This window comes from Hippopotamus amphibius, chromosome 7 (genome assembly GCF_030028045.1).
Source record: "Hippopotamus amphibius kiboko isolate mHipAmp2 chromosome 7, mHipAmp2.hap2, whole genome shotgun sequence".
Taxonomy (NCBI): domain Eukaryota; kingdom Metazoa; phylum Chordata; class Mammalia; order Artiodactyla; family Hippopotamidae; genus Hippopotamus; species Hippopotamus amphibius.
In genome coordinates, this window is record NC_080192.1 from 122,521,531 (window position 1) to 122,548,968 (window position 27,438).

General features: G+C 39.9%; 1 protein-coding gene across 5 annotated transcripts in view; it reads right to left on the reverse strand.

The window, feature by feature from the left end:
- LTBP1 (latent transforming growth factor beta binding protein 1) overlaps nucleotides 1-27,438 on the reverse strand; it is a 395,008-nt gene that overhangs the window by 84,752 nt on the left and 282,818 nt on the right. For all 5 annotated transcript variants that reach the window (XM_057741529.1, XM_057741528.1, XM_057741530.1 and 2 more), the window contains 4 exons: nucleotides 24,182-24,301; nucleotides 13,064-13,186; nucleotides 6,300-6,422; nucleotides 3,673-3,795 (listed from right to left, as the gene is read on the reverse strand). In XM_057741529.1, the coding sequence (XP_057597512.1) occupies nucleotides 3,673-3,795; nucleotides 6,300-6,422; nucleotides 13,064-13,186; nucleotides 24,182-24,301 (489 nt within the window). The remainder of the gene's footprint in view (nucleotides 1-3,672; nucleotides 3,796-6,299; nucleotides 6,423-13,063; nucleotides 13,187-24,181; nucleotides 24,302-27,438) is intronic.

Below are 27,438 nucleotides of genomic sequence, written 5' to 3' on the forward strand. Positions count from 1 at the left end.
ACATATGCTTTCATTTTCCTTGAGTAGATTCCCAGAGGCAGAACGGATGGGTCACATAGTAGGTTTCACTTCTGAAGTTTTCTAATGTGGCCATATCATTTTACATTCCCACCAGCAGGTCAGAGAGTTCCAACTGTTCCACAGTTATTCCAATAGAGCCACAGCCTTTCTAACAGGTGTTGAGTAGGGGACCCATTTTTAATTTTATCTTTCTTTCTTTGCTCTTTAGGAAATCGGGACAACGAAATAGGAAAAGGCACATTTGATCATCAGCAGTATGTGAAAAATCTCAATTCAAAATAGCGCAAGTAGAATCCAGAGGACATGAATTTCAGGAACAACACTATTACCTAGATGTGTGCCTCAGCATCATGGAAATGTGTCAGCTTTGTTCTAAAATAACTTTCATTCAATTTCCAAAATCTAAGAGAAATAATGTGAGTAAAAGGAAGCATTTTTAAAATGTTTATAAATAATTGTACAGATTTAAAAACTCAGTGCACTATGTTAGAATCTGGTTTAGTTTAAATATTTTTGCAAGACCTCTATCTTCAAAAGCAAGAAAAGAGTAGGTGGAATATTAAGAGAGACCCATGTGAGATTGTCCAGCAGCTCCAACTAGGGTGATATGAAAGAGAGATTTCTTCAAGGGGTTGGCCATCAGGCTTTAAGGAAAGCAACAGTCAGTCGTGGCCACCTCTCCATGGAGATTGCGTTGGCAGTCACCAGTGACCTCCACCTGGCTAAACTACATGGTCAACTTTCAACCCTCAACTTGCCTAGCAGCAAAGTTTGACACAGGCTCCTCACTTCCTCTTAGAAATGCTCTCTTCTCTTGGGTTATGGTTTTGCTCCTTCACTTGCCACTTTTTCTTCAGTCCCCTTTGCTTGTCCCTTACCACCTCCTCACTTCTAAATAAACGAGGGACAAGGACTCAGTCTTTGGACAACTTCTCTCTTCTAGCTACATTCACTCCCTTGGTGATCCCATCCAACTTCATGGCTTTAAACACTGTCTACATGCCAATGAATCCCAGCTCAGAACTCACCCCTGAATTCCAAACACATAGGTCCAATTGCCTTTCAGATATTTTCATTTGGATACTCATTGTAGGCATCACAAACTTAAAATGCCCAAGTTGAGCTCCTAATCTCCTCCACAAAGCCTTTTCATGGAAACCTCCTCCCACCACAATAATCAAATGTCATCATCTCGGGCCAGCCTCTGCTTGTCTACTTAAGGTCATCACTCTCCCTCCCTCCCTCGACACTCCCCACGTACCCCACTTTAACTTTCCCCTTAACATTTATTGCCATTTAACAAACTATGTAGTTTATTTATTTATCATGTTTATTGCTATCTCCACGGCTAAAATGTAAGCTCCATAAGGGCAGGACTTTCTGTCTGTTTGGTTTATTGCTGTATATCCTGTACCTAGAACAGTGCCTGGCACATCCTTGACACTCAAATTTTTATTTGTTGAATGAATGCATAAATGAATAAATGGATGACTCTGACTTAGAAAGAAATGTCAGAAGGTAAGAAATACTAGCACTTCTTCCCTGTTTCGATTTGGTCTGCAAAGAAATGACCAACAGAGAAAGGCCATAGGAAGACAGAGTAAATCATGAATTTTTTTTTCTCAGGCTTTGCAAGGGACTAGCATGGAGCAACCACAGCAAGGGGCTGGGGAAGGTGCCAAGGTAGGCACCGAAGCAGAGACTTTGCCTGGAGGGAAAACAAGTCAGAGGCAGAGTGTTTGAAGGCTGAGATGCCAAGACCTCTAATAATCAGGACAACTGAGGCCACCCAGTATCATAGACCGAGTGGCTACTGAACGTGCTGGAGTAAGCAGCACACAGAAATTAGCACAATACTTGGGATTCTGACTCCACGAGAAGGCCAGCAAGACTGCAGGATAACACTAAGAAAACAAGGTCTCTGCCAGAGTTATTAGAGGAAAATTACACATGCAAATATAAAAGCCAACAAGAAAGATAGCTCTTCCCCCCACAGCTACGAGAGGCATGTGAACAGTCACAGCTCAGTTAATTACAGCTAAATACGACTGGGAAGGGTCGGAACCAGTGTCAGTTGGGAATGAGCAGGCTGAAGTATTAATATAGTTTCAAAGGGAGCTCTGAATTAACTGAATGGACTCCAGTCCTATTTATAACCTAGGACACTAGGGAAAGTAGCCCTGACTTGAAAAAAAAAAAGGGTCTGATTATATACTTGAAAAGAAGCTTTCTTATGGAACATATATATTAATCATGACAAGCAAGCCGGGTAAAAGTTTTTATTTGGCTTTTCATGTAATGGATGGCTTTAGAATAAAAATATTGGACTTCTAGTGAAATGCTTACACATGAAAACAACCAAAATAGAGGAAGATGTCCTATAATAAGCACCCATTACCCAAGACCTAATCAATGGCCTGGCTATCCTCTTGGCTAGGCCAGGAATTGGAGAAAAAAACATGCTGGTGGTCAGGGTAGGTTTCCAGTGCCTTAGCATGTGCCCTACCACCTACGTACTTCTAGAATAGATTCTTCCATGACTGGCTCCCAGCAACACAACTGCCTCTTCCATCTTGCACTGCCACTATGTTGAATCATCAACATTTACCCATATGTTGTAGAGGTCCCCATCCACAGTTTTCAATCAATTATTATTATTATTATTGACTTACCACTTGATCATTTGCCTATTTTTTCAACAGGTATGTTGATTACAACTTTTCACTGGTTGTATTAACCCTTCGAAGAACATTATCATCTTAGGATAAAAATCCTATAAGATGATTCACTGATTCAACAATAATGTATATTTTAATGCCTCTGAAACTGCCCCAATTGCCATCCAGACGGGTTGTGACTGTGCCAAGTTCTCTGGTCAGAAGAGAAAAATATAGTACAGTCGATAATTCCCAACCAATGGGACTGAAACGTCAAAAAGCATCTGGGGCCACTGAGGTAGGTGCCGCAAAACCAGTCACTAAAAAGCTCATCCTCTTCTATCAAAGGTGGGGTTCAGACCCTCGCGTAGACACTACCTCATCACGTGAGGCAAACGCTGCCATGGTCACACTTCTGTTTTCACAACTGACAGGGTCTAAATGCAGAAAATCGGCAGATGAGCTGGAAAAAACTCTGTTACTTGGGTGGACAGTGAAGACAGAGAATTCACAAGCAACAGGCTGGTGACAGGCAGCTTCGGCAGCACTGACCACCCAGAGGGGTTCTGAGCCGAGGTGGGTAGTGAAAGTGGTAAACAGCTCACCATGCTGTACATGTGGGATATCTTTTAGAAATATTTTACACAAGAAGCTCAAAACTGAATTAAAGTCTGGCTCTCAAAAGCTTTAGAGTTATCTGGAAAATTAACTTCTCTTTACTTACTTGAAATAGACACCCAAGATAAACCATCTACAGCTGAGAAAAGTAAACTGATTCTTTACTCGTTTAGCTAGCATAATTTGTCTAAAAAACTGCTCTGGGCAGTGCAAGGAAAACCTGGATTCTACTCACTTCTTTGCACTATTTGTGTGACCGTGCATTTATGAAGTCAAAAGTATCCGGTCAAGGACAGAGGCCAGGATGATGTTCAGATTTATTTCCTTAATCCTGATTCTGGCGTTTTACGATTCTGCAACCAAGAGCAATTCTCACCTTCACAGTGGTCTCCAAGGGCGGACGCTCTGTAACCCTGATCACAAACACAGCGGAAGGAGCCCTCTGTATTCCTGCACTGCCCGTTACCGCAGAGATGACGGTGCTGGCATTCATCAATATCTATGAGCAAGAGAGTAAAAAGAAGCTTAGAAGTGCTTTCAAAGTGAGTTTTCAATCATTCATGCAAAGGAGGTCTGTAAACTATCTGGTTTCTAATTAATCCAGAATTTTCATTATGTGACTCAAACTGACCCCTAGGTAAAAGGTCACTCATTAATAACCCAGTATGGAAAAATCCAGATGAAGCTAAAATTTTAACCAATGAGCTAAGAATCTGTACATATTAATTCCACTGGTCACTGCTGAGGGGCAAATACTTGGCTGTAATCTGTAAACCTCAACAAAGCTTCTTGGCATTCCTTCTAGAAGTTCAACTCTAACACTGAGTTTTAAATACAGCACTAAGGGCTGTGATAGTCTAATGCAGGGGTCAGCAAGCTACAGCCCACTGCCTATTACTGTAAATAAAGTTTCACTGGAAAATAGCACCACATATTCATATACTATCTGGCCCTTTACAGGAGAAGTTTGCTGACCCCTGAACAAAAAGTGTCATGGCATGAATGTCTTCAATTCTTTTTCAATAATTTACCCTTTAGCCCCCTAGCAATCAGGCTTCCACCCTCCCTCCCTTCCCCCCCAGCCCCCACCTCAATGATGTTCTGGGCAAATCTAATGGCCTCCCCTGTTCTCAGCCCCTTTGATACCTACATTGCCTCTGAATCTCTCTTCCTTGATACACACATCCTCAGCTTATAGATTATTTGCTCTGTAACCACAATCCTGAGCTCAGGCTCACACACGTGCCTGCATCTTATCCACACACAAAAGGCACAATAATACAGTGCATGTATTCCATCATTTACTTTCACCATTAGATTCTGACTTTCCTGAGGCAGGGCCCATGTCTACCACATCTTTTTTTTTACTCCTTAGATGACCTAGTGTTTCCACAGTCAGCAGGAACTTATTTCATGGTGTTTGCTGATAAACTTTATCCATCACATTTGTGTATGTGTACCTACTTCTGGCAATGTGGTTCTGCAAGAGTTAACACAAACATCGGTTCCCACAGGGACCCTGCACCATTGCTCTATCCTACTCTGCCTAGAGCATCATTCTGGTTATCCTGGCATTTAGCACCTAAAATTGGTTTGCCCCTATTGCTAACCTGGTGGGTGAGTCTCCTGTGCCTGACTTATCCCTAAGAGTGACATCACGGGCGCGTCGAAAGGAAAGCCCATGAACACGATAGCCTTATTATATTATGTGTGGACCTCCACTCTTAGCACACACGCTGTAAAGGTCAGGATTCACAAAATACAGGATAAACACTTTGAGAGGGACTAGAATCTAGAACAAATTACTGAATTTATCTGTGTACGTGAGTGTGTTCAACCATTCTTCACCTCTAGATTAGGTATTGCAATGACTTTCTATGTTCTAGAAAGGGATACTTGAAGAAGGTTATGATAATATTGGTAGATCCCTTTGCAGGACCATTACACATTGTCTTTTTTATAACACTACCTCAGGAGATATATCTACTCATCAAATATCTCAAGTTTACGTACGGACATGGATTTGTTTCCTTGTAATGAAACAATTGATCATGTATAGCGTGTATTCTGTTCTTAAATAAATGAGATGTAAATGACATTTCTTTTCAAGAACTCTGGACACTTGTGCTTGTCACAGGTGATACTATAGTATCTTCAAGCTCAGAAAGCTTATACTTATTGGCAAGTGAAATACAGTTGACCCTTGAACAATGCAGAGGTTGGGGTACCAACCACTGCACAGTCAAAAATTCACATATAACCTGACAGCTGGTCCTCCGTATCCACAGTTCTGCATCTGAGGATTCAACCAACCACAGATCGTGTAGTACTCTACTAAGTATTTACTAAAAAAAAATCTGTGTATAAATGGACCCATGCAGCTCAAACATATGTTATTGAAGGGTCAACCTGTAATTCTGCATGAAGTTCAATGAAAAAAATATGTTTTTTAAGTCTAAGGTCAACCCGAGCAAGGTCCAAAACCCTCACTATCGCTGGTAGGAACAGGGCATATTTCACAAACTTTATCCCTGAGTATAATGGGGATACTACTGCAGTCTTCCTGAAAAGCCATGTTTAGTGACTCTTTTTTTAAGAAAAAATTTTAAAAAGCTCAATGCACACAAAGACTAGGTCATTAATATTCCACGGCATAATACCAGACTGATAATCCCTTCTAAGTGTTAATCCTAGTGTGTGAAACTTTCAAATGATTTTAATAGAATTGATTTTCTGCAAGTAAGGAATTACACAGAGAGCAACCGTTTTTCTTTCCAATAGTGATGCCCAGGCACTGATCACTACTGCCATATTTTTCAAATTTAGCCTTTTTTCCATCCTGTTTCATTGACGTTCCTCACTTAAGTGTTAAGTCCTTTGCTTTCTGGCACAATAAAACATTCACCTAGGTATTTTCTCAAAAACACACTTTATCAAGTGCACATGTTTTTAGGCAGGTGCCTTAGACTGCAATCACCGGAGTTTACAGTGCCACACTCCTACCTTCACACTGGTCTTTTGCTGCTGACAGCTGGTATCCCTGCCCACAGGTACACCTGAAGGAGCCCTCGGTGTTTTTGCACTGCCCGTTCATGCACAGATTCCCTTGCTGACATTCATCAATATCTGTAAACACAAACAATGACAATTGTTTTCCCTCAGGCCTTACCTCTCAACACCCCAATAGCTAAAGTTTGAGACCATAAACCAAGCTATGGCCCTCAAAGCCTTCCATTTCCAGCTGGCCTTTTAAGGCATGACCCACAACAACAGAAAACTTTCAATAAACAGAAAAAAGGCTCTGCCCCCTACCACGTATTCTGGGGTTCTTATTAGAAAAGGAATAGAACTTCTCCTAGGGGAGGCACTCTACATTTTAGTTTGAATCGGCCCACCAGCGTTCCTCACATCAACCTCAGTATGCTGAACAGCAGAAAAGAAATAATTACAAGTAGATGGTAAACTTATGATGAAGTGAAATTGCTTTCAATACCACATCGAGTTCTTTGCCATCCCCCTCTCATACTCTGCATATAGCACAAACACAACATGAAATATTTTAGAGTTGAAAAAAGAATCTCGAGCACAAAATAACGGCTACGAGGCAGTCTGCAGACCTACAGGGTTTCATGAAAGAAGGCGGCATTAAAACTCTACCAAGAATTAAAAAGTAAAACCATAATGGAGGCAGTTATGGAGGGAAATAGACATTTCTACCACACTTTGAAGAAGCTGGAAAAGTATAAGGTCAGACAGTTGTGTTAAAGGGCACTGAACTCATTTTCAAAGTAACAAGGAAAGCCAAGAGAGATGATGATGTTTTGGTGACAGCTGCTGGAATGTCAAAGAAGAAAGTGATGAGTGAGGATTTTTTTAAATGCCTTGAATAAACATAAAGCTATTGACTGATATGAATTTACACAAATGAATTTACACAAATGAAGAAAAGACGGGATTCATCAATGACTTGAACACTTGTGGTAGAAGCAGAGCTTGTCCTCTAAACGTTTTTGTTTGGCCATGAGATTGGTCTGACCTAATTAGATAATTCTGCCTTGCCTAATTTGTGCGATACAGCCTCAGAATGTTCTGCTGATATAGCTCGTCCGTTTGTAAGAGTTTATGGTTATTAAAATATGGTAGGGCTGAGCGTCACCACCTTCACTACAGGCTTGTTGTGAGAATTAGCGGAGAGAATGCTTGAAAAAACACCAGCCCTATACTCAGAGTGGGAGAGCGGAGTCCTAATCTAAAAAGAGCAGAACTTGTTTTAAGGAAACCATGCCCTAAAGAGCAACACCTGCCTATTATTTCCTTCTGAAAATATCCTATTATTTAAAATGTATCTTCAAGTTTCTGCCAGGAGAACTCACTTAATTGCACAGTCCTTTCCCTCAAATATTACTGACAATTACCAGTTTCCCAAGCAAAGCTGCATTTCTTAACCTTTAGTGAGGCATTAATCTTTTGAATTTTATCCTGATACAAGCAAGCTGTCACATTATCCCATGTTTCCTGAAAAAGCTCACAACCACTACTAATGTAATTGGAGTTTAGAAGTTTGTTTCTGATTTAATTTCTTCTAGAAATTACTTTATTTAACTAGAAACTTTTGTTTCACTTACTGTGAAATCGATTCCTTTTATTTAGATATAAGCCCTGGCTGTCAACTATTCACTAGCAATAGAGAAATTAAATAAGGATTTTCTCTTCCGAATGATTTGATACCTTTTAAATGCTCTCAGTCTACTAGCTTTTCGAGTGGTCGACAGCACAGAAGAGACCACATTATGTTTTCTTTCAGCACATTCGATAAAATACGTGAGACATTAGTTCAAGAATTTAAGACCAACAATAGCTCATGTAGCTGGTTGGATCTCACGTGATGTCACAACATTTTTAGTGCTTTGGCCTCTTTTTGACTTTCTCAAAGAAGATGACAAATTAAGCATTCCCATGTGAAGATGTCTGCAGCAAGAGTGTACCCTCCATTCCAAGCACTGTCAGGAAATGCCATCTTACATAAGTTACTCCTTTATGTTGGGAAGACTGTCAGAAGTAATTCATTGTAAGTAATGATGCACACATTGGGAATAACTCGAGGCAACCCTGTTATCTTGAATAAGGTGATTTTGGGGTCTTTAAAAGGACCAAGGGGAACAGAGGCAGCATAATTTTACATGTTTAAAAAGCATTTTTTCTCTTCTGATGAGGGATAAAATTCCTATGACAAAAGAACACTTTCTAATAAAATAGACATTTAGGACAAATGTCTTTCTCTCTTGTGCCAAGAGATGAATAGAAAATGTTATTCTTCACAAAAGGTATTTCTTTAAGGCACTTTTTGCACATATTACTATGATAAGTCCTACTCAGAGTTAAAATAGAGACTAACTACGTATTTATACATTTAGGACATACAGCACTAAAATGTACAAAGAGATACAAAGATACAAAACGATACAAACAAATAACGGATTAATAGATTAGATATTAACACATTAGATAACGTATTTACAACCTGCAAAGAGTTGTCAGTACATTGAGTGAGGTGAAGACACAGTCAATATTTAGGGCTATCAACAGAGTGAAATTGGCAGAGTTACTGCAATGTTGGAATACAGATTTATGATGTGGGTAGAACTTGACATCTGTGAGCCAATGTCGTTTGGGAAAGATTATGAAATAAAGAGAAAGGATGTTATAAAATCTATTGTAAAAAGGAAGGGTTTTGACTGGGGGGTAAGGAAAACAACTAGTGTGTATGTAGCAGGTCTCTTGAGATGGGGATCTTGCTTAATCCTATCCCAGGCTATAACGGAAAGACACCAGGAGAATCAGAGTAGAAGGCAAGGTTAAATGGCAAGCGGAGATAACAGCCCTTTCCTGCCTCCAAGCTTTGATACGCGCTGTTTTTTCTGCCTGTTAAAGTTTTCTCCACTCTCTATTCAATATTTTAAGACCAAGTACAAATAGTAACACCTCTGTGACGCCTTCCCAGCAGCAGGCAAGCAGAATTAGTCACACGCTTCTTGGCTTTAACAGAACTTTGTTATTATTTAACAGTACATGCTTATTATTTGATAAGTAACAACATTCATCATAAAATGTTATGCTCTGCCCCTGCCTTATCTCATCCTCCATGCATTATCTCTGTATTTCTCTGGTATCTCATTATCCTATATCATCTTATGTAATCCTCACAGCAACCCTCATAGGTGCCTTTACTGCAAGCTTCTTGCAGATGAGCAAGTAAGGCTTGGGGAAACGAGATAACTTACCCAAGCTCACACAGCTTCAGAGTATCCAAGCTACAATACGATATACTGCCTTTAAAAAAACAAAAGGAAACAAAACAAAACCAAAAAAATCCCCTCAACTCCATACTTCTTAGGATTTTACCAATTTTCCCATTCAGGTCCTCTTTCTGTTCCAGGATCCAATCCAGGGGACAACACTGTATTCGGGTGTCTCATCTCCCCATTTAGTCTTTCCTTGTTTTGACATCCTTAACTGCCTTGAGGATATGGGCCAGAATTCCATAGAATGTCCCCAGTTTGGACTTGTCTGATGTTTTTCTCATGATTAAGACTGGGATTACAGCTTTTTGGAAAGAATAGCACAGAGGTAAAGTGCCCTGGTCCTCACATGATGTCAGGAGTACATGACATTCGCATGACATCACTGATGACTTAACTTTCATCATTTAGTACTTTACTATCTCTAATTATCTGTTGCAGGTTTGCGTCTCTTCCAATGAGTAATAGTTCTTTGAGAGAGTACAGCCTCTTGGTAACGTATGCAGTGCCTGAAACACACTGGTTCCTTGATACACTTGAGAGGAAGGAAAGGAAGAATGAATAGAAGCTTCTGCAGCAGCCCAGGAGAATGCCCCAGAGCCTGGAAAAACGCGTGTTCCATGGGTGGCATCAACTGATGGTGTGAATTCTCAGGTAGTAGGGAGACTAATTAGAGAGGGGCAGGCTCATCCAGGATGGTAATGCCAAGAAGAAGACGGTGGTTATTCATTCAACATGCATTTACTCCATTCATTTTCCCTCTAAAGAGTTCGAATCCCAAATTTTATAAATTTATTTATTTACTTATTTTATTGGCTGTGTTGGGTCTTTTTTTTTTTTTTTTTTTTGCTATGCGCTGGCTTTCTTTTTAGTTGTGGTGAGTGGGGGCTACTCTTCACTGCAGTGCGTGGGCTCCTCATTGCTGTGGCTTCTCTTGTTGTAGAGCACAGGCTCTAGGCGCATGGGCTTCAGTAGTTGCAGCACATGGGCTCAATAGTTGTGGCTCACAGGCTCTAAAGCGCAGGCTCAATAGTTGTGGCACACGGGCTTAGTTGCTCCCTGGCATGTAGGATCTTCCTGGAGCAGGGATCGAACCTGTGTCCCCTGCATTGGCAGGCGGATTCTCAACCACTGTGCCACCTAGGAAGCCCCAATCCCCAAATTTTAGGGATGACATATCTGGAAACCTGAGACTGTTTATCCAAGGTTGTATAGTGAATCACTGGAAGAGCCAGGATGCAGGTCAGTAGTGAGGAAGACGGGTGTGCAGGGCAGGATAATCACAAGCAAGTACGCGGGTCAAAATAAGCACAGAATATACCTCGGGCAGTTGTGACATCAGTTGGAGAATGCAAACTGAAGAAAGCAGTGGAGACACATTCAGAAGATGAAGTGGGGGCCAATTAGGGTTTTTATGAATAAGCAGATAAAAAGAAGCAGGCAGGCTGGGAAGAGAAAGTAACATGATAGGATATGGAAATAAACCAGATACAGCCATCAAATAAAGATTAACAATGGCTTCTGATGCTGAGCCTTCGGCCACCATTAGCCCTGTGTATGAGGAAGAAATAAAACCTTTCAAGTGATTCTCATGTCTAACTTCTTCTGAGGAGATGCCTGGCTTAAGGAGTCAGAAGGAAAGCTGTGGATATGGGGAAGGACCAGGACAAAAGGGAGATGTGCCTACTTCATATGGGCTCCTTGGAGTGGCTAGTGTATGAAAGGAGTAAGGCACTGAATTCTGATGTCTGGGAATTCCCTACTACCAGTGGAAGATGCTTCAATTCTTACAGGTCAGTAGTAGGGTATCTGTTTACTGCTTCCCTACCACAGTGATAAATTAATTACCACCCTAGGTCCTTCACTTTTTAAAAAAATTTATTTATTTATTTTTATTTATTTTATTGGCCGTGTTGGGTCTTTTTTTGCTGTGTGCGGGCTTTCTTCAGTTGTGGTGAGTGGGGGCTACTCTTCGTTGTGGTGCATGGGCGCCTCATTGCCATGGCTTCTCTTGTTGCGGAGCATGGGCTCTAGGCGCGTGGACTTCAGTAGTTGCAGCATATGGGCTCAATAGTTGTGGCTCGCAGGCTCAATAGTTGTGGCACACGGGCTTAGTTGCTCCGCAGCATGTGGGATCTTCCTGGAGCAGGGATCGAACCCATGTCCCCTGCATTGGCAGGTAGATTCCTAACCACTGCGCCACCTAGGAAGCCCTAGGTCCTTCATTTTCATTGAAACACTTAGGAAAGAAAAATTTTTTACTTATTTCCTCTTTCTGCCTTTGAAAGAGCATGCTTTTAGGTATAAAAGCAATGGAAGTCAGCAGAAAGGAAACAATTCAGATTTAACCACAGAAAAAATGAAAACTTCTTAAAAAATTATTTAAAAAACTAGGGAAATCTTGGAGAAATTACACTAATATTCTAGAGAAAAGGGTATATGCTAAATATATACACCTTACACAGATGTATATATCTTCTAAATAAAGTGTTTACACACCTTGACTTAAAAATTTGACTAATGGGAAAAGATATTAACAAATTTACAAAAGAGGAAAATGTTTGACAAACATATGAAATAACAGTCTAATAATTAGAAGTGTTCAGGAAATAAGCACATAAAATACATATTAAATCTTTTAGAAGGAAACATTTTAAAATTAGAAATTAGTGTTCTTCTATTGAAATAGTTAAACACAGAACATTTTGCCCAATTATTCCACTTTTATAAATAAGGAAGTAACCCTAAAATTCAGGCAAAGGGTTATTTTTTTAAAGAGAAGTCTGTTAGGTTTTATTTTTACATAATAATCAGAAACTGGAAAAAATAGGTTTTTCAACACCTGAAGAACAGCAAGAAAATGGTGACACAGCAATACCCTGGAATATTACACTGCCTTTAAAACTAATGCTTGAAAAGAGTTATTCATGAAATGTAAAATGCTCATGATATACTATTAAATGACAAAAAGCAAGACAGAAAACCGTACACAGCACATAATCTTAATGATATAAAATATCCACGAGATGTAAATATCCAGGTTGGATTATTAATCTTTTTTACCTTTCTGCACTTGCTACATTTTGTATAGCAAATGCATGTTTTATAATAGCAATTTTATTGAAATAAAAATCACATACCACACAATTCATCTATTTAAAGTGCACAATTCGACAGTTTTTAGTATATTCACACAGTTGTACAACTGCGTGTATGGTTTTTATAACTAGAAAAAGCTAAATACATCTGTGGTTTATAGATGTCCTCTAAAAATACACTGTTTTTCTCTATGTAAACAGATAGGGTCTATATTTAACTACCACGAGGAGTCAGTTTCAAAAATGCCAACCAAAATGTGCTCCAAGGAGCTCAATCAAAATAAATGGTTCCTTTTTTTAAGGCTAGTTACTCTAATATGTTTTTAAGCACAGTTCAAATAAAAATGAGAAATCTGATCACAGTATTTACCTTTGCAGTGCTTGTGGTCTGGAGTCGGGGTGTAGCCCTTGTGGCATGAGCACATGTAGGATCCTTCGAGGTTAGAGCAAGTACCATTTGTGCAGGTCTTTGGTTCCAGGCACTCATCCACATCTTAAAGAATGTGGCATAATGGAAGGGGGGGGGGGGGGGGCGGAAGGACAAAGAGAAAAAAAAAAAGAAGTAAAACATGAATAGATAACTCATGAGAACCTACTGTACAGCACAGGGAACTCTACTTAATGCTCTGTGGTGACCTAAATGGGAAGGAAATCTAAAAAAGAGGGGTTATAAGTATACGTATAACTGACTCACTTTGCTGTACAACAGAAACACAACACTGTAAAGCAACTATACCCCAATAAAATTTTTTTTTTTTTTTTTTTGGCACACGGGCTTAGTTGCTCCACGGCATGTGGGATCTTCCTGGAGCTGGGATCGAACCCGTGACCTCTGCATTGTCAGGTGGATTCCCAACCACTGTGCCACCTAGGAAGCCCCCAATAAAAATTTTTAAAAAATGAATAAAGTTGAATTTGGTTAGAAATGGAAACAGTGTATCTTCAAAAGGGGCAGATTCTTTAAGACACGCTTTCAAATTAGCTCTTAGGAGGAAAAGAAGCTCTGGTATGAGGTGCATGCATGATGGTTCCATGGCTTAATTTACTTTCTGCAAAAAAGAACCAAACTGCTCTATGAATAAACTCAATGGATGGCTTGTTTTAGAGGGGAGGTAGGAAGAGAGGGTAGGTGTGGAGTAACATTTCCTGCAAAATAAAATATCCCAAAGAATCACAGGTGTGTGGAAGTCTAGTTAGGGAACTGATGAATTTCAGTAGGATGTGAGGGGTCACTGAAGCAAGAGATATGACTCATGACCCAGAGTAACCTAGGAAAGATTGTAACAGAAAGGTTAAAAAAAAAAAAAAAATCCGGTAAAGTGTTCTAAGATGGCACTGAATCAGTGTTAAAAAACAAAAAAACAAACAAAAAAACTAAGGAGCAAACATAAGCCTACTGGGTAGTTTGAAGGTGGGTTATATCTGAGTGTATCTGCTCAAGAGGCAGATAAAATAATAACAGCTAATCTTCATCAAGCATTGACCATGTAGAAACACTAAAAGCTTTACATATATTCTCTCATTTAATGCTAACAAAATCCATATGGGCTAACCCTGTACAGAGGAAGGAACTGAGATTCAGAGAAATTCAGAGCTTGTCCAAGGCCACATGCTTAGAAATTGATGGCTTGGATTTAAATCCAGCCAGCCTAACTCCAAACACCACCCTTTTTACCTGACTGTAAAGTTCTGTCATAGGCAAAGTCAAGGGCAGAGATAGAAACAGATAAAGAGGGAAAGTCCGATTTTGTTTTTATTATTTGCAAACACAGCATTTGTATCAATAATCATTATCTAGGTGTTCACTGATTGCATTCAACATTCATTAAGCTCCTCCTAGATTATTAATTTGAAAAGAAAAATTTGAGTTCTGTGCCCCATTTGAATGCCCCTGGGTAAATCCCCTGTATGTTGCAGTAAGAAGGCATATAATGTTGCACAAATAACCAAAAATTTAATGAAGGAAAAATTCAACCACAAAGTGCCCAAAATACACACAGCATCACAATTTATGCTTAATTTTAGAGTGGTCTACAACTCAAAGTATTTTATACATAAGGCAGACAAACAATAAAGAGGAAAAGGCCCTTGACTGTGTCCGTTTCATTTCACAATGCTCACTGCAAAAGCAGTACAGCTTCCCACCTCAATATTAACAGAAAATCACGAACACATTAACAGAGGCCTCATTTTAGGCCAACAATCATTCATTTGCACTGCATTTCATTAAAACTGTACTCCATTTTTCTTACAGTGGAATTCAGAAATAGAGTATTTCTGAAATAAGGCACGGGATCTCGTGTGTGTGCACGTGTGTGTGTGCCCTATGCATACTGAAAACAGCCAAGTAACTGACACTGCCTAGATGTTCTACCACGCTTTCACACTATCACTAATTACGGTAAAGTGACTCCACAACAAACAAAAATAACACTTTCAGACTGACTCATTATGCATCCTTTCTTTGGTTGTGGGAGTCCACTTCTGCAAACATTGAAAGCAAACTACTTGAAAGAAGAAGTCAAACACTGGAGCCAAAGTAAATAATAGGACAGAATAAGCTTAGACACTCGGTATGGAAATTCCAGCAGCAATATGAAAATGTCATGTCTAGGATCTGGCTTGGTTTCAAAAATGTTGACAAGCTGAAAAATGTATGAATTGCTCTCTTAATTATTCATGCACCAGAGAGCGTGATTTGTAAGACTACAGAATATAACAGTAAAATTAGTTTCTAAGACCATATTTTCTCTTAAAGTAAATTAACAGGTACTGCAGATTACCATTCATGAGAAACTTATAAAACATCTATTTTGCCAGGCAACTACCATGATTAATGATGAAGCAGAATGCTTTGAAATATCTAGGAGAGCGTGATGTGTTTATTCTTTTCTTTACTTACTATAGTCATAACTGCATGGAACCAGCATCCTGTAGGTAGAACAGTTTGAATTGAATAAGTATATAAGCTTAGTGGCAGTTAAGGAAATAACTATATATAGTAACATATCACTAAAAATGTCTTTGATTTAGAATCAAAAGGTACAAACCTCCAGCTATAAAATAAATAAGTCATGGGGATCTAATGTACAGCATGGTGACCATAGTTATGAACACAGTATTGTGTACTTGAAAGTTTACAAGAGAATACAGTTGGCCCTTGAAGACATGGGTTTGAACTACATGGGTCCACTTACACACGGATGTTTTTCAATAGTAAATACTACAGTACTACACAATCCATGGTTGAGAGAAATCATGGATGCAGAAGGCCGACTATAAGTTATATGCAGACTTTCACCTGCACAGAGGGTTGGTCCCCCTAATGCCCTCATTGTTCAAGGATCAACTGTGGATCATAAAAGTCCTTAGCACAAGAAAAATTTTTTGTAACTATGTATGGTGATGGATGTTAACTAGACTTATTATGGTAATCATTTTGCAATGTATACAAATATTGACTTATTTTGTACACCTGAAATATAATACCATCTCTCCATTACACCTCAATTTAAAAAAAAAAAGAATATATACAAGGAAGGTGTCTGGAGTGGAGCCTCACTTGGTGGAAGTAAAAGGAAGGAAATAATCTCAGTGTTCTCTCTCACCTGGATTACTGGCATAATCTTTTGTTTCTGTATTTAAAGTCTTACCCTATCAAATCCATTATCCAGATCGCAGCCACAGCAATCTTTCTAAGATACAAATCTGACCAATGATGTTGTTCCTCTACGTTGAAAACTTTCAGTGATTTCCAGTGTTCTTCAATTTAGTCAAGGATACAGTACAAACTTGTGGGGCCCTGAATGGTACTGATGGAAAGTCAGGGCCCCATAATCCCTACTTCTAACTCTTGGGAGGACCAATGCCATGGGAAACACAGGGGTCTCTACCCACCCTGCTGTCCACCACCCATCACCCACAGCCCTTTACCCCTGCAGCAGAGGGAGACGATTGTGTCTTTGTTTTCTGTATTGGATCTCAAAACATTCTAGGATTATGGTCTTACAGAAGATTCACATCACCCAAATTCTTACATGCATGTACATAATGAGTTCAGAAGGGAAACGGTCCACAGAAAAATGGGTTGAAAATTAAAAAAACCAATTAACCAGGACTTTGGGCACATAATTTGGTATTTGCCATTCAATGAAGTCGTGAAACCTCCCACAGGCAGGAAGTTGTCAGGAGTTTACTAGGTCAGCACTTTGTGGATGACTGTTGACGAGCTTATGAATCCACCTCAGTATACCATCACCCAGTCCAAACTGATCCTTCTCACCTATAATACCTTGAACAACTCCCACAAATGCCTGCTGGAAACTGGATATGCCACGCCTCTAGAATTTGCTGATTCCTCCTCTAATACCCCGTTCATAAGAGGCACTCAGAGGCATAATTTGTCCTTAATGAACCCTGGCTAATTTTTATGATCATCACATCCTTTAAAAAAATGTTTCACCTCATCATTGAAATCCTGTAGTCTACAGCTCTTTTTCAAGATCAGCATGAAGTTCAGCGGCCATTCATTTCCGAACTCCACCTTCTTTCCTCTTTGCGGGGAAATGAGGACATTAATCTCTCTCCAGTTCCCAGGCAACTTTCCATTCTCCACAATTTCACAAAGATGATTCCCAGCTGGCCAGCAACCTCACCTGCAAAATTCTCTCACTGCTTCGAGAGGTAATTCATCTGGGTCAGGAACCCTTTTAAAATTTCCCTTCCTAGCATCCTGAGAACACACCAGACTGCCTGAAGGCCCTCCCAGGTGGGTAGGACCTCTGAAGTTCTGAGTGGGTTCAGTGGCCGCCTTCCCACAAGGCAGCCCATGGCTGCACTGCAGGCTTCCACTCCACCCATCAGCTCCATAGGGTTGGTCAGAATTGGGTCCAGAGCAAGAGTTTACCTGCATTACTTCCTTTACTTCCAAGGAGATTAAATCTGTCAACATGGTAAACCAGTCATTGTTCTGAGGTCATTCAGCCTCATTGAATTCCTTAGCAACCAAGAGACTTCAATGAGTAAGCACCATTTGATACGGGAAGAAAACATCTTATTCTATCACTATAGCTACATGAAAATACAGGATTATTCCCCATGCAAACATTACTTCAATTATCCTTCAACTATTCTTCATGCAGAGTCTCTATATTGGGTTGGCCAAAAAGTTCATTTGGGTTTTTCCGTAACACCTTATGGAAAAACCCGAACAAACTATTTTTGGCCAACCCAGTACTAAAGATGATGGGAGAACGTATTTGACAGAAAAGCAAGCATGGCAAAGGGAGAGACGCGGTTTAGGCCAGTGCGATGAAATCACCTCACCTGCACTTGAGGTATAGTAAATCCTCAGGATCTCACCCCCTCTGTCAATTCTGACAAAGTTCAAAATATGCAGTAGCAGAGCTGCCCACAAAAATATGTTATACGTTTCTCAAAGACGCATCACTGCTTTTCAGAATTGGAAAACAGCCAATGCTATGTACACCCAGATGAAGATCCAAAGGTGACCTCAGAAAATCAACCCACTAATCCCAGAAAATCACTGACTTCCTACCTCACCTTTTCAAAAGAACATTTTATTTTTCAGCAAAACTCAACTCGGCTATCTATGGACAGGCCTACCATCTCAGACTCGAGAACCCCTGAGCCATAACTACTGTTGCTTGCAAGGGACAATTCCAGTCCACGTGGATCTTCCTGTTCTATGAACTTTTATTTCCCTATCTTAATTATACTGTTTTGTCCTTTAATTTTCTTGGGTGTACATGAGAGGTATACAAGATATTACATAAAACAAAACAATACTAGCTTTGAAGATAAAAAGACCTGGGACCATGCCCCAGTTCTGCCATTTATTACCTATGACCAGGAGCAAGCCCATTAACCTATTTGGCAATCAATTTCTAGATTTGTACTACAGGTTCACTGTAAACTATATAAAGAGAAATTGTCTGTTATCACAATACTAGTATTCCCACAAAGGCATATTTCCTGCCTTCAAAAGTAGTTTTTTGTGTTGTTTTGTTTTTTGTTGCTGAGCTATAACTGACATCATAACATTATGTATGGGTTAAGCAACAAGGATATAATGTGCAGCACAGAGAAACACAGCCATTATGTTGTAAAACCTTTAAATGGAGTATAATCTGTAAAAATACTGAATCACTGTGTTGTCACCTGAAACTAATGCAATATTGTAACTCAGCTATACTTCGATAAAACATAAGATTTGTGCAAGCTTAAGGGATGATTTGATGCCCATATTGCAAAATGATCAATACTGCAGCACTACTAACACCTCTATTAGGTCACACGATAATTATTCCTTTCCTGATGAGGACAATTAATATCTAGTCTCTTCGCAACTTCGAGGTTTATAATACAGTGCTGTTGACGACAACCACTAAGCTGTGCTTTACATCTCCAGGGCTTATCTACTAGCTGCAAGTGTGTATCTTCTAATAACATCTCCCCAGCTCCCCCACCCCAGGCCCTTATAACCACCATTCTACACTGTTTTGTTTTGCTGCTTTGCAACTTCAAATCTTCTCTGGCATCTAGCAGACATACACATAGGTAGGTGCTCGATAACTACTTATTGACTGATTAGAAGATTCCTTTAGCACATAATGATTTAGGGACAAGGCTGATGTGTGCACATTTTATAATATCCACAAAAGGCAGACCTTGAGCTCAGCTACTATCTTACATAAAAAGAATATATGTAGGACTAAAGTCTTCAATTTTATTTAAGTTTATGAATATTCATACATTCCATAAAGGTTAGCAAGCCTTAAAATCTGAAAAGAAATCATAGGATGAAAAGAACTCCTAGAACAAGGAGTTCTATGTTCTTCCATGTTTATCCTGCAAGTTTTCTGCACCTAGTTTTGGTTAAGACTGTGGCTAACCAGTCGTCAAGTGGATCAAACAATACTAAGTTCTTCAAATGCCGAAGAGCTACTACATTTAGAAAACTCAAATGGGAGTTACAAAGTCATCATTAACTTAATTACATCCAACAAAAAAGGATCACTGTGATTAAAACCTCAGAAATTTGTCTCCCCGGATCACATGGTTCGTCACAGACTCAACTATAAAGTAAAGCAATAAACTCAAAAAAGGCTAGCTGCACACATCTACTAGGTGATAGATACTGTATCTTGTGAAGGTGAGTAAAGAAAATGAAGCAGAAGAAAGAGGATGGTGGTACTGCACAAGTGGAAACATTTGTTAGGAATTATCAATGACCCTGCAAAGAAGCGTTATGATTCTCAAGAGGTATATTTCAGGAAAACAAAAAATGCTCAGGAGTTGAAAGGAAACTGTAAGAGTGAGATGACTTAAATTCATAAGAGAAGCTCCAATGACAGAGAGTTAAAAACCATATGAGATGAGCTTAAAGAAAGCCAAAGAGAAGACAGTTATTCATAGAAATTTGATATATAATTTAACAGGTATTGGTTACTATTGTATTTCTTCTATTTCAGGATAAGGGAAATAAAATGGAGGTAACAGGTCTGGGGGAAGAAGGATTATAACATTTCTTGGGTCCTGCCTTGTGTTGGACACCTTACTCAGTGCTTTATATCACATTTAATTCTGACAATAAACCCCATGAAGGAAGTATTTCAATCCCCATTTTACAGACATTGAAACTGAGCTTCAGAGAGGTCACAGAGCCCACAATCTGCCGAAATTCAGGGAAATATGATCTTTATATCAGAGTTACTAAATGTACCTTGAAACAATTAAATATTAGAGAATTTCCTTTGGGGGATGGCTCTGATCGGGTTTGAATCAAGCTAGTTCAGTTCTTCATGAGTCAAGGGAAGCCTGTAAATTGAGGACTTGACACGTTGGCTTCCTTCAAGAAAGGTTCTGATTGAAAGCAGCCAGATGAAACTGGCCAGAACTCAGGGTGATGAAATAGTCCTAAGAGGTGGGGATCGCATGGGCAACCACTCCAGGCTGAATGTGAGGTCCAAGGCATACAGTGTTAAACAACGAAAGTGGCTCTCAAGAGAACACCGAAATCCACAGCTTGAAAGAAGAAGCTACATTAACAGAGGAGCCAACACGAGTTGCCAAAAAAGCATTAAGGGATAGATATTTTGAAAGTGCACAATAAACTATTGAGAATGAAGGATCATATGCCCTGAACTAAACAGTAGGAAAAAGTATGAACCCCCAGACAACACCTGCTAACATTTTACCTGTTTCTGCCCCAAACAATTTCTGTTCTAGTTCATAAATCAAGGAGCAGCATCAATCAGCAAGATCCAGTTTACATGGCATGAATACAAAGAGGCCATTAACAGTTTCAGCAAGTTCACCATTTACTCAGCGAAAGCAGTAGAAAGTATAACTGGCATCAAATCCCTGCAGAATATAAGGGTCAAAATGGCAATTCTTAATTCTTAATGAAACAGTTTAACAGGGAAAAAAGAGCCAAATGGACATCAAGATCACGTTTAAAAAAAAAAAAACTATAAGCATAATGCCAAAGAAAGCATTATTCTGTACAACACTGCATAAGTTTAATTATAATAACTTAACAATATGCTGTGAGAGGAGAGTGGTAGAAAAAAAAAAAAGAATAGTAAGACTTACAGAACAGCCCAGCAAGGTAGGAATTATCATCTCTACGGATGACAGCTAACAAACGCCCTGTGTAGGACTTTTCTCCCAACAATGAGATTTAGGAAATTTTTTTAGTCTTTAATGTTCTCGTATGTTAAAAATCGGGGAAAAAAATGTCTCATCCATGTACCCTGCACTAAAAGGATAGAGAAAGCCTCAAACTAGTCACATTTAACTGTTAGACACAAAAACAGTTGATTAGCAAGGAACACTTTGTAAATCATTTCTCATCTGATGCCTTTCTGACCTCCGTAGCATCTCTAACACTCCCTATATCCCTCAGGCTGCTTTTTTTTTTCTTCATGGCACCCATCACATCTGACATACCACATACTCTCTTACTTGTGAGCTCTAGAGTCTGAGTGCAATGAAGAGAGGAAATTTATTTTGTTCACTCTCAATCCTCAGGGTCTAAAACAAAACATCTGGCTCATAGTAGGAGTACGGTATTCAACAATGAAAGTGGCAAACGAAGAAATAAATACATGTCAGGTTGTGTTATTGATGAGCTGCACCTTCTGGAAAGTATTTTCGAGTACCAGAGGTACAAAGAGGAGAACTAAAATGTGTAAAGGGACAAAACCAAAAAGATATGACTGGGTATTCATGAGCACTGTCAGTGTTGCAGAAAATTCCAACCCATTCACTGGCTCAATCTGAGTGGAAAGGTATGTTGCAATATCTGCTTTTCATCACGCTCAACTTTAACATCTGAAAGTTCGACTGCCATAAAAAATTAAGATGGAAAAATCCATTTTGGTACAAACTGCGAAAGCCCGCAGGAGAAATTTACAAGAACTGCGAGTTCAAAATGAGCAATGGATGGCGCTGCAATTACATCACAGAGGAAAAGCTTGATGGATAGATGACCTAGAACCTAAAACTCTACTCAAGCAGAAGGAAAAAAGTACACCACCTACTCTTAATGGGAAATGTGTGACCTTAGCAATGCAAAACCAAAAGTTACTGCTCAGACAAGCAGCCAAGTATGTGACCTGGGGTGAGGAACATGGTGACCTAATAGTTCTGCTTATGATTCTACTAATCTGGTTGGCGACGTGAAATAGCTGTTAAATGAGGTACTGTGTTTCTGTCACTCAGCTGGAGCAGTGTGGTCACATCATGCACATCTAAGTGTAAGAACTCATTTATTATTTTCCCCAACCTAGATCCATGCATTTACATCAAAGAGCAATCACTTGCCAATTCGGTCAGTCATGTTCCATTAGTAAATGCATGAATCAGGGCTGTGTTTATACCACGATTGCGAATTTTAGTTAGCTAAGGTAAAGTCCAGGCTCTGCTCTTGGATTATATTGTACTATGCACTGGTATGTGAAAATGAGTAAAGGAATGGAATCTTGATAGGCAACTATGAAATTTATGCCAAATGGGAAAATTAAAACCAAATGCACTTTCTGACCAGTACCGATTACATAAATAAATACTTATCAAAAACAAATTTTTTTTTCTTTTCCCCAAAAATCAACATCTCATAATTCCACTGAAAGAGACCCTTGGGGATGGGCATGAGATTCAGGGCAGGGGGGCACTTGTACCTGGTACAGAGGCTTAGCTCATGCTGCCTGGTGATGAGTACAAAACTTTAAAATTGGGAGCGTTTCTGCCAACCCTACCTATCCCACCTCCTCTAAAACACCCACACGTCTTCCCAGAGATGTAGGAATAAAGGTCAACATTTTTTAATAGAATCAAGAGGATCTGGCATGGTCTTTCCCCTCATCCTGCAGGAAGTCTTCCCTTATACTCTGTCCTTCAGCCACACTAGCCTTTCAGCTTCTGGAACATGACCTGCTTCCTCCTTCCAGGAGCCCCATGGAGGCTTCCACGTCAAACGTCCAAAATGATCTCCCTCCCACCCCCTTCCCCAGTCAAACCCTCGGCTAAACCTTAACTCAAGAATTTTCCTTGAGGCAACTCATTCTGTCATATGCTCTTGTAACATCAAAGAAGCCTTCTTCCTAACATTTGTCACATTTGTACACTTGCATTTACTTACGAGATGCCTGGCTGAGTATCTGTCTCCTCAACTAGATAGTAATTTCCATGGAGAAGGTACTTTTTTTGGTCCCTCACTGTATCCCAGCACTGAGTACAACTCTGGGTATAGAGAGTGAGTTCTACAGCGTTTGTGGAAGAAAGGAAAGAAGGAAGGAAGGATGCACAAGTTTAACTCACATTGTCAGAATGTGGCATGGAGCAGAAAAAAGATCACAAGGTGAAAAGAAACACAAAGGAAAACCATTAAGGGGGAAAGCTAACTAGAGCACAGGTAATTAGGACCAAAGCAGATTCATCACTTACCTTCCTCAGCGCCTGAAGCAGGCACTCAGTATTTGTTAAGTACTTGAATGAATGAATGAATGAATGAATATGAGGGGTACAGGCAATCAATCCAGATTTCTCTCTCCACATTTGCTACTTCTGCTGCAAGTCTGTGTGTGTTTCCTGATTTAATGAGTCTGCGGTAGCTACTTCTCATGTCTTTTCTTCTGAAGCATTTTGCTCTCCACCTTTCTCCTCTCTGCGGCACTGATTATCTTGTTTGGTTTTGGGTATTAATCACACTGGGGCTAACAATTTGTTTCAATCAGAATTATCCTTCCCATGTAAAATCTCACTTCCTTCACGTCAACTCAATTTCTTACTTTTTTCACGGTTAAAAGTTACTGAGAACTTTTCTCTGAGTGACATGAGTTTGTTCCATTCCTTTTTTTCTTTTTCCACTTTGAAAGATGGCTCATTTGGCATTACACCACTCTTTCAGAAAACAGGCCAGACAGAGGAAACACAGCTACGATAAGAACACTCAAGTACCTACCGAGACACTGCCCATTCCAGCCTCGGAACCCTTCTGTGCAGGGAACACACTGGTAAGATCCAGGAGAATTCACACACTGCTCATCTGGACAAGTACTTGGAGTCAGACATTCATCAACATCTGAAAAAAATCAAAAAGCTAGGTCACGGACATTTTATCAGAATACTAAAGCACAAACTGACTTGTGTGATGAAAGGGGGAAAAGGCATGTTTTATCTCCATTTTGGTGGGGAAAACAGTAACTGGAGAAGTGAAGCACTGGGTCTGCACTTAAACACACAGTGAGAATGCATGGCCGGGTATACCTTGATTGAAATATTTACACATGTTCCAAGGAAGAACTTGGCCCCAATTCTCCAACTGGCAGGCCTAGACCTCTCTACTCTGGGAATTGGCGGTTCTCTGGGGCCACTTTCTGGACATCAAACCTTTCCAGCAATAGCATGGCTTGCCAGAAAGAAACACAAGAAATGGACATGAGAGTGAGGAAGCCATTCATGCACCTGGCTAGAGGTTCTCTCTGCAGACATTGGATGCCCCGGGGAAAGCCTTGCTTTGGCTTCACAGCCCCCAAAACATCCTGGGTTTGAATAATTTAAAACATTTCATATGATAGGAATTCCTTGGAGGTGGAAAAAGAACATTAGGAGAGAATGAACTCATCAAATACTTCCAAGATTTTCCAGAAAGTATAGTGAATGGTCATAGGGTAATATATTCTGGTTTAAAATACACCTTACTTTTCACATTCACAGCTAACTAAAGTTATTAATCATTGTTCTTTTCAACGTGAGGATAAAAAAAAAAACCACCTTAAATACAGATGGAACTGTGGCAGAGATACAATAGTTTCGGGCTTAAGAATAGTAAAACAATAAAATGGGGGAAAAGTAGCGTATAGGAGGTGGTTCAACAGTTTAAAATGAGTACTAACACCTTGGATACCAGCCCCAACTGAAACAGGTGTTTTTCTGGAGTTGAATTTTGAATTCAAGTGAATGGATTCAATGTCTAAGTGGCCCAATATAAGATGGATACAGGACCACTAATCACACTTAAAATGTAAACAGGTTTTTCAGGACGTAAGCTAAAAAGTGAAAGAAACAGATAATGAACACACTGAACATGCACAGGTATTTGATGTCATCATTCTAATAAATTCTCAAAAATCACCTCCCATTATGTATCACTAGACATGTGTGAAAAGATGCTTAAAGTAAAAGATGCTTAAAGTAAAAGATGTTATTAATAGAATAAGCACCAGGTCAGTGTTGTAATTTTTTTTTTCTATCAGCGAAAAATTCTTGCCAATAGACAATGACACACAGTGGTTTTTTTTAGGTCAGATGTTCTGGGACTTCTTGTTCTACAAAAAGATGATGCTTGCCAGTTTCATTTTCCAAACAGCATTACATTCTTCTCTGGATGGGATTTTTTAAAAATGGAACTACAACTGCTAAGTCAGAGAAGGTCATTGAGATAGGCTGGTTGGATAAATAAGGTACACCATTGAGCAATACATGATAACATCCCCGGATATCCTGCTGCTCTCATCTCTGTGTGCTTGTTCCCTCATCTGCAAATGAGGGACTACCTGCCTGGTAATACCTTCACAGAATAAAGTAAGGGTGCATGAGATAATGTCTATAAACTACAAGAGACTCCTTGGAGACTGGCGCTGTTTGAAAGCAACTTCGTCAGTGACAGCTGAGAAAATCTTTGGTGAGCCAGAAGCTCAGGGACCTTTGGTTCTGGTCCATGATGAAATTAGAAAACAGCCACGTTTTTGGCTCCTTCTTTTCAAGCCTTTTCACGGGGATAGAATTATATAATTATTTACTCAGGGAATGCTGGTGATATTTCTGTTAAATAATTTCAATACACAGTATTACTGAATAGTCTCCTAACTGCTTTCCATTTACTTCCTTTATCTTCAAATTTCTTTTCTACTCATTTCTACTGTCCATCCTTATGCTCTATTAATTCCTTAAACATCTTATCTTCCCGTCCTGAGTCTGTGTGTAGAACTTGAGGATCCATATTTGACCTTTTGGGGGAGCATTGCTTTGCACATAAATACTTGCCAGATATACCCATGCCTTAAAAAAAAAAAACCACTCCTACAATTATAGATATTCTGAGAATTTCTATGCAAAAATAAAATGAGTCAGGGAAAGGGGAAGTTTAAGAAACTAACACTTCTTGAGAACTAACAAGGTAACAGGCACCATACAACATACTGCAACACTCATTTACTTGCACAAGCCTGAAAGTTAACTGCATGGTTCCCATTTTACAGATGAAGAACTGTTTTGAAGTTCTGAAGGGCGTACGTAACTGGCTCCAAGTTAGACAGTTACTGAGCGTTGGGGTCAGGAGCGGACGCCCTAGTCTGTGCTCTCCCCGTCCCCAAGCTGCCTCCAGGGCAGAGGGAGAGTCCCCAGCAAGCGGGGAGTGGGGACACGTCACACCTGTGCTGTCCTGTGGCCCTCAGCCATCAGGGGAAGAGTCCGTATCTCTGTTCTGATGGGAGCTGATCAGAGATGCAGGAACATAAAATGCTCCCCTCTTCTCTCCAGATAACTCAGGGGCTGAGGCAAGGGGCCAGCAAGAGAGGCAGATGCAGGCTGCCAAGAAACTGTCTAATGAGCTCTCCCTCTAGGCCTGGTCATTAGCGCCGTGAAGAAAACCAACATCTAGGAGCCAAGGGACAGCTGAGAGCAGCCTGCCCCAACCAGCCTATCCCGCCCAAGCTTCAGAGGCCCAGCCGCGTCTGAAAAGAGGCTGCGTCTCAGGCAGCCAGGCAGAGGACCCCACGGAACCAGCGTCAATCCTACACCCAGGCTCCTCAAAAACATGTCCAGAGACCCCTGCTCCTTTGCCCTCATGTTTCCATGGCAAGATTTAAGCAGAGGTTCAACATATTTCTTCATGAAAATAATTATTCAAAGCACACTGGTGGTTTCAAAAAATACCTGTGTGACGTGGACACAAACACGAGCAGAAATAGTGAATGGTTAATCATTTTAACTTTGAAAAGTTAAAAACTCTTCAAATCATTTTTACAGTAAGAGCAAATCCACTGCTGGGGTCAATGCTAAAGAAATTTTATCTAGCACAGCTGGAATCTGACTCGGAGTTGGTCAGACAGCACTTCTGCAGAGAGTCTGCAAGTCCCAGAACACATGTGGAAGAAAGAAGCTGAGACAAAGGAACAGAACAAGACGAAAAGGTCAAAGACAAAATCTCCACAGGTG